The 7,693-nt window shown below is 46.0% G+C and overlaps 1 protein-coding gene and 1 long non-coding RNA gene across 6 annotated transcripts; both read left to right on the forward strand.

Annotated features, from left to right (window-relative positions):
• The first annotated feature begins 581 nt into the window (after window positions 1-581).
• On the forward strand, window positions 582-5,108 carry LOC119333800. 5 transcript variants are annotated; one of them, XR_005161233.1, is made up of 8 exons: window positions 583-814; window positions 893-1,149; window positions 2,692-2,747; window positions 2,830-3,018; window positions 3,419-3,612; window positions 3,724-4,037; window positions 4,231-4,317; window positions 4,397-5,108. It is a non-coding gene; the product is annotated as an uncharacterized LOC119333800 (long non-coding RNA). The 5 variants fall into 5 exon arrangements; XR_005161232.1 differs by having other exon boundaries at window positions 582-814; window positions 2,692-3,018; XR_005161235.1 differs by lacking the exons at window positions 2,692-2,747; window positions 2,830-3,018 and having other exon boundaries at window positions 586-814; window positions 3,727-4,037.
• Window positions 5,109-5,278: 170 nt separating this feature from the next.
• Window positions 5,279-7,325, forward strand: LOC119333820. The gene is made up of 3 exons (XM_037606583.1): window positions 5,279-6,371; window positions 6,467-6,662; window positions 6,913-7,325. The coding sequence occupies exons 1-3, from the start codon at window positions 6,303-6,305 to the stop codon at window positions 6,972-6,974; spliced, it is 327 nt and encodes a 108-aa protein (XP_037462480.1). The 5' UTR covers window positions 5,279-6,302; the 3' UTR covers window positions 6,975-7,325.
• The last annotated feature ends 368 nt before the right edge of the window (window positions 7,326-7,693 follow it).

Raw genomic sequence — 7,693 nt, forward strand, 5'->3', positions numbered from 1 at the left:
CGTGCGTTGCAACGGGTTAGCAAAACTACGACGCTCAAATCAAGCTATTCAGAACATATATATAGCCCACCTTGTTAAATTCAAAATCAAATAAGATTATCTCAAAAACAGTTCAAATAAAATTGAGCGTTGGTTGCCCTTATAAGAATATGATACATTTAGTTGATGGATTACATGCAACAAGCTTAGAGACCACAATTTATTTTAAAAACCTTAGCTTAAATTTAGAAATTGAAACTTCCGTTATTCATTGTACAAAACTTTGACACGGTTTTTTTGGAAGCTTCATTATAGCCACAACAATATATTAACCATTAAATTATATTTTTTTCTGAAACTAAAATACTACTTATATTATATATAGCATCTCTGAAATTTTCCAAGATATTTAGTAGACTTTTGAGCACCGAAACATTTTGATTATGCTAAGATGAGAAACTTAGGAAGCAGTAGAGGAGGAAGAGATATTCCAGGCAATTTCATTTATTTCTATTTTCTTTCAACCCCTTCTTTTGCCACTGACCAGTGGGTCTCCTGGGTCAGTCTAGCGGCGTTAGCTCCCAAGGGACACGCGCCCGCAAACCCCCTGCTTTTCTCCTCCTCCACTCCACTACCTCACTCCTCCATCTTTTCCTCCCTCCCTGGATCCCCTTTCTCGTCAAGCTCACTGGGGACGCCGCCGCTCGCCGTTGCAACGCCAGCCGCAGGGACCGGCGGGATCCGCCAGGCTTCGGTCCGGATAAACGTCCATGCCTCTGGCTCCGACATGCACGCCCGCCCACTGGACGCCGCCATGAACCAGCTCGTTTCTCCGGTGCGTTCTTACTCCTAGGTAGTTCCCTTGCTCCATTGTTTCTCCTGCCGTCTCTTTAATGGTGATTCCGGGCACCAGCGTGCCGGAACCTCTTGAACCCAGGTCGTGTTTCTCGGTTCCGTCGGCCGCCGTTGCGACATCGCCGTGGTCATCCTCCTGCACGAGCAGCTCCAGGGATGGGCTCCGCGTCGTCCGAGTCTCCTCTAACCACAAACTCGAAGCCGTGGGTCCCTCTACTTCTTCCTCGACAGCTGACCGCAATTGACACCGTCCGGAACTCGCAGTCGTCCGTCCTCTCGCCTCCCTGCTCCGTCCGACCCCGTTACGACAACAAGGTGAGGAGTCACCTCTGCCTGCTGCTGCTGCTCGGTGCTAGCTTGCTTTGCTGCTGCTGGTAGTTTTGCTTGCCATTGCTGCTTGCTTTTCTTGCTTGTCGCTGCTGGCTTTGAGCTGCGGGTAAATGAGAGAAAGAAAGGAAGTTTGACATTTGTACAGGGGAGATGGCCATATTTAGATTCACCTCTGTACAGGGAGATGGCCATGTTTACTTGCTCGTCACACTGTCAGACTAAGGCTAGTCTCCCCTGTGCATAAAAATTTCAGAAAAATGCTCAACCTGCTGAACTTGTAAAATCCATAACAAAATCATTCCAGTTTCTGTTTGGAGTAGTACTGATATGGAGTTGGATGATTTAAATTGTATTGTAGCAACAGAAAACATGAACATACTCAATATTATTGCTTGGAAGTAAAAGATCTTGTACTTTAACAACGCGTCTTCAGATATTGTAAAAATTCTCAAGTTGCATTCTAGGACTCCAAGAAAATGTTGTTGCCAATTTCAGTAGCTTCATTTTCATCTTACTGTACGACATCACATCCATTTCATGCTTTGTAACCAACATGTACTTCCTGAATATTCTTAGCTTTGTTTGACATGGTTAGGAGTTACTTGTTGTTCATGATCATCAGGTAATGACATTAACTTGGATTAATTAATATGGAGACAAATAAGTGAGTTGTGAGGGCCGTGGTTTGATGCTATGGTCGGGTTGGGGTTACCACCAGTCGCATCTCTTATAATAGTCAATACTGGCTCACTTTTTCACCTGTATTCAGCTTCGTCCCTACTTATGTTTGCGGACATTGTCAATGTCGGTGGCCGCGGCAATGGACTATGGCAAGTGTCCTCTGCCACATCCCTGTCCACCCGCATCACTACGACGCTAGGCCATGCCTCACTATTTATATTCTTTTTGCCCTTTTATTGTGCCTCTGCTTCTGCTATTTATATTTTGTTCATTATTGATCATGAAACATGATTCAACGTGCTCCCTCCTTATAAATTATACATGCAACATGCATATTAGCCTCTATTTCTTTCCTTATATTTCCCCGCTCCCTTATTTCGTTTCAAAATCCTCTTAATTGGCCATTAGCCCACTCTTTCATTCTTTAGCCTCTCTTCCCTTCCATATTTCTCTATCATGATCCCCGAGATTGCTTCGTGATACCCAGAAAATTTAAAGACCTATATAAATTGGGTAGATTGTATTTAGCGAAGCGAGGTGGGACCATTTATCATATGAATCAATCTTGTTTTCTACACACAACATTAGCTAGCCCAGTTGGCTACGACATTGTTTATTGGCCTGGAGGTTGAGTTCAATTCTGCTCATTGTGAACTATTTTTGAGACGATTTGTTCGGGCCACCTGGATAGTTGGCCCTGATTTGTTCTTTTTTTCGTCTTGCACTGCGGCTATTTCTTTTATTGTTGGAGATGAGTGTACCTGATCTATCAACATGGCGATGTGATTACTGTTACATGGATACTGAAAGTTCTACCATATTCATTATATACCTGCAAAGTTACAGGAAGGAACAAGAATAATAAGCCATATCCATCCAAGACTCAGGGCCTTCGTGGACCGGTGAGGAGATGATCTGCAACTATACTACTGCGAACAACAAAATGCTTGATTATCTCAGATATGGGAGAGTGGATTGAAACAGGTTGCGGGCGATGGCTAAGACGTGTCCTGGCCAGCCTTCCACGTAGCACCATGGCATGGGGGCAGCTGAGGAGACAACGGGAACAGGCTGCTTAAATGGAAAACCAACAAAATCATTTACTTCTGCGCGTAGGTAGAGGAAAGATATTTGGTGGAGAAGATGAAGAGAGAGACCGTCCTTCGGCTGGTGGTGATTCTCTGCTCCTCATCCTTCCACCCTCCCCAGCCCTCTACTTTTAGCATCGCAGGGGTCTTCAGGCTACTCCGCTGCTGCACAAGCCGGCATCCTATTTCTATTCTTTGGTTCCTTCCTCCTCGCTCGCTGGTAGCTAGGATGATTAGCTGGAGCACTGTGATATATATTGAGAAAAGCATTTGGCAGTATTATCATTGTCTTCTCATTTAATTCCCCAGCTACCGGCCTAACACTGAAGGTCGCACTGCAACTACTTGGCTCCAAGTTCAATATGGAAATTGGAAGAAAATTTAGGCTGAACAATTTTTATCAAAAATAAAACCTAGTACAACATAGGATAAGAAATGCCTAGTGCAATCTTAATCATGTGGTTACCATTGTTGATTGTTTGTAGGAAGCTCAAAGGAAGCAATACTGCAACAAAAATCTCTGAATGCATTCCAAGCTTCTGTACGGCATATGCCGTTTCAAAGGGCAAACTGTCATTTGTGCACTCGGCTACATCTGATGCCTACGGAATACCCAAGACCATATCTTCTTCAACCATTTCTTCTCCTAGCTCCAGAAGCCTTTCCAATGCGCCCTCAGGTAATACTCAAGTCTGCATTTGATTTTGGTTTCTGAAAATTGTTGGTTACACCTATCAACTGAATACAAACAAAAAAATGTATTAGAGTGTTCTAACTATTTTGTCTACAGCAGAGTGGGCTCATAGAAATGGAACAACGACTGTACTATTGTGCCAGTCATCTCTGTCATCGCAGCCTGATCACGCACTCGCAAATATAAACAGGTCGGCCAACAGGGGAGCTAGCCCTTCAGGTAGTGCTGGCAGCGAGATCTCTTAGCATGCTGATACAACCCTGAAGACAAATTCACACCCAATCACACCAGTAGCGCAGCTCAGCAGCAGCAACAGTGGGGATTCAATTTACAAGAGCTTCCGAGATATCTCTAATCTGCAGGCAGCGGTTTCAGAAACTGCAATAGACCTGAGGCATTCTCATGACCAGGTACCTGTTTCACCCTGGGCTAAAATATTTCATTCTATTGGGTACAAACTTTTTTTCTTCTAAGATAATGGAATAGTTCATCTCTAGGCCTCAGCATCATACGTTGCACACTGCCAAAGCAAAATATCACTACCTGAAAGCTAACATGTTTACCCAAATGAATGTGCAATTTATGATCTTTTTGGCTCAACAGGATGATCTGAAGCTTCAAATTGAGTGAAGGTCAAACTGCGACATCTTCAGAAGCTTCATCCTGTTGTCTGTTGACTCCACCCATAAAGTAAGATATTTATTAACTATCTGAAGTGTTCAGTAACCTACAAGATCTTAACTATTTCTTCTTGAAATCTTGTTGTCAGTTACCCAACAACTTGGGTATCCGGCGTGTCGAGGATGGAATTAAGCTTAGAGAGATTAACCTGACAGAAGAAATAGTGAAGAGATTGGTAAGACAAATGGAAAGAGAAGAAGAGCATGCAGCCGAAAGAGAAGCTCAACCTAAACAAAGCTCTTCTGAAGAGGACAGTAATGATGAGGGGCCATTGTGAGGGTCGAGGCTGTAGGAGAATGACGCCAAGGAAGATGAGCAGGAGCGGAGGTGTGGAGGAAAACGAGCAGGAGTGTCCGCTAGATTTCGAAGCCGCCATCGTCACTGGCAACTGCGAGTAGCTCGTGGTGGAGTCAGTGATCCGGCTGCGGTGGGAACGCCATGGCCGTTGTGGCTACGAGGAGGTCGAGCTGGAACCCCACGGGCTTGGTCTGGATCCAGCCACGGCGGGAATGCAATGGCCTCCCTTGTCGATCTGGGGGAAGAGAAGGGAAGGGAGAGGAGGGGAGGGGAGATCACCGGTACGGAGAGGGCAGAGTCCGGCGGCGGTAGGGGAGAGATGTTGCCGGCGCGGGGAGAGCGCAGGCTAACGGGGGGCGGTGTCGCCAGATGCAGCCGGGGTCGAGGGGTAGACAGAAAGGAGCGCGGATTGAGTTCTTATAAATGTAGGGGTTAATTTGTAATAACGAAACGTTTTCTGAGATAGCAACTTAAAAAGGGACTGCGGGTTGAATTCTTGAAAATAGAGGGGCTTTTTTGCAAAAGTGACGACGACGTACGACCAGAAGCACTCCGTGCTTTATTAGTAAAAAATAAATAAGGGAAAGATACATATATATATATATATATATATATATAAAGTAACACTATTCTAATCCCAGGATTTTTTTTTGATGGGAATTCTAATCCCAGGATTAGAATAGTTATTATTCTGATCACAACACCTCTATAAGGGGCCGCGAAGACATTCCCGGATTCCCTGAACGCACGACAAAAAAAACACCCCGACCCGAGCTGCTCGATTCACTAGGCCACGTTCCCCCGATCCCCTGATCCCATTGCCATACGGACCACCCCGCCGCCGCGTGACCTGCCGGGGCCCTCCGCCATCGCGCGGCCTCCTGGAATCCCCGCCGCCGTGCGGCCTCCCGGACCCCCGCCGCCGCTCCTCGACCCTCTTCCCATCTACTTCCGCCAGGACCATGCCTCACCCCGATGCTCCCAGCGCACCGCCGCCAGTTCCTCTCCTCTCCCTGATGATCGGATACGTCGACTGGAGCCATTGCCCATCCATAGATCTGGCCAACTGGACGCCGCTGGCCGCGGATCCGTCCCTAGGGACCGACCCGGACGCCGGCTGCCTCCACCACACGTCGGACCCTGCCTCCACCCTCGTTCCACCAGGTGGATGTCGTCGCCATGCTTGAGGCCGCCGTCAAACTTCCCTGCTCGAGGCTACCGTCCATTACGTTAGTCGAGATCCCGTGCTCAGGGAGCATCTCGTGCTTGCCGGAGGTCACCGACGGCCTGCCCTTTCCTTTTCCCTTCCTACGGTGAGATAGACATGGTCGTCATAACTTTTTCTGTTCTGACGGCCAACCATCGGCCGGCGACCACCTGTGCCGGCGCTGCCTCGGATCCCCATCGTAGCATCTCCCGACCGGGGAGCAGATCCCATCCAGGTCTCCCCCCGTGCTACTGCAGGTCGACTATGCCGTCGCGCGAAGTTCACCGGTCAGAGTTTAGTCTGATTCGTCGCTGGTGCGTCACCTTGGTTAGTCTCCAACGCCTCCCTACATCTCCTCCCTTTTGCGTTGCCACGCCAACCACGGCCGCCCCCGCACCCAATCCTCCTTGGCCACAAATGAAAATCAGAGCTACCCTGACTCTGCGGCCATGCCAGCACCGTTCAAGGTTCTCGGCCCAGCTCCTCACTGATGCAGAGCTTTGAGTTCAGGCCCTTGCACCAAATAAATGTCGTGCACGCTCCTCCAAATATTCCGGCGGCAAGTGTTCCTCATATTCTGGACTTGTGCCCCACCTTCTTCTGGACTTCTGTTGATATATACCTAAATGAATTTGCACTATGATTTTTCAACAGCTTTTGGGTGAAATAATGCTTCCTGTTCACATCAACAAATGCTCCTTGGAGGACTTCTCCATCGACTTGCAGGTTCAGCAATGGACAATGAAGCTGCCCTTGACCATCTCTTGTACAGACTGCATGCAGCGTACAAATACACCTCCCCCGCCCGGCAGCTATGGCGTGCGGCTGCCTAGCACATCGACGCCCCAAGGTACATTTTCTCTCCATCTCGCTCACATGTTGTTCCCTGTTACTATACTATGTTCAGTTATGTATTGTTTTCTATGTTATTTTCTTGTCTGAAGTTCAGAAATACTTGGAGGTGCAAAAAAGTAGTGATATGTTGGTTCATTTCAAAGGTCCTTCAAAAAATGGAAAACATGAGTTTTCTTCTCCAAAATGAATCAACACCGTGGAGTTCTAATTCTTCTTGGGTGCTTCTATCGATCCTTGTGTTTCAGGCACCACCATGATGAACCAGGTCGTCATATTTTGCAGAAGCAAATCACACAAAAGATTTTAAGCGGAATGCAGTTTGGAGATAATGGGGAAACGAGGTTCAAAGAGATTTTTTTTGTAGTATCACCAGAAAGCTTTTCCAGTGCACTATACCACATTTATGCTTTTATTTTACACAAACGAGGTTGCTAGAGCTAGTAGATCTTGGGATATGGGCACACACGGAAGAAGACGAAAAGGAGGATTGCGAGTTGGAGATTGCAAGATCGCTGCTCAAAGGACAAGATCATTTTGGTTTTAGAGAACACCTAGTGGGGTAAAAGAGCATCGCTTTGTCCAAAATCCACCGATGAAAGTTTTGCTCTGTATAAAGGTCTGCGTGACAGTAAACTCTTGATTGTTTCTTTATGTTTGAGCATCCGACTTGATTTTCATTTATCGAAATTCCACAGAAAGAAACTGGACGTAATTTATCATTTGTTAAAAAATGAATAAAAGCCGAGGCACTACTTTCTCATATGCGAATGAGATTTCATATAAAAAATAGAAAGAAATTGATCTATTCTACAACTGTGTATTTTTTTCATTTTATTTATTTATTTTCTGAATGTCAAGAAGTTGTGTTCGAGAAGGTCAAGTTTTAGGGTCAAGTTAAAATATTATTGCCTCATAGTTTCATGTGTTCACAAAGATGTACCACTATTTTTTTTTCCTCTCAAAAAGTGTCTTTTCAGCATACAACAGATCCAAAAACGGGATTATCAACATTTCTAAAAAAAACTC

The sequence above is a fragment of the Triticum dicoccoides genome, chromosome 1B (assembly GCF_002162155.2).
Source record: "Triticum dicoccoides isolate Atlit2015 ecotype Zavitan chromosome 1B, WEW_v2.0, whole genome shotgun sequence".
Taxonomy (NCBI): domain Eukaryota; kingdom Viridiplantae; phylum Streptophyta; class Magnoliopsida; order Poales; family Poaceae; genus Triticum; species Triticum dicoccoides.

What these genes read in the sequence shown, in the direction of transcription:
- LOC119333820 (XM_037606583.1), top strand. Translation starts at nt 6,303, where the DNA reads ATGCAGAGCTTTGAGTTCAGGCCCTTGCACCAAATAAATGTCGTGCAC. An exon ending in CTCCTCCAAATATTCCGGCG is followed by an intron (nt 6,372 to 6,466) that starts GCAAGTGTTCCT and finishes ATTTTTCAACAG; the next exon opens with CTTTTGGGTGAAATAATGCT. An exon ending in TAGCACATCGACGCCCCAAG is followed by an intron (nt 6,663 to 6,912) that starts GTACATTTTCTC and finishes CTTGTGTTTCAG; the next exon opens with GCACCACCATGATGAACCAG.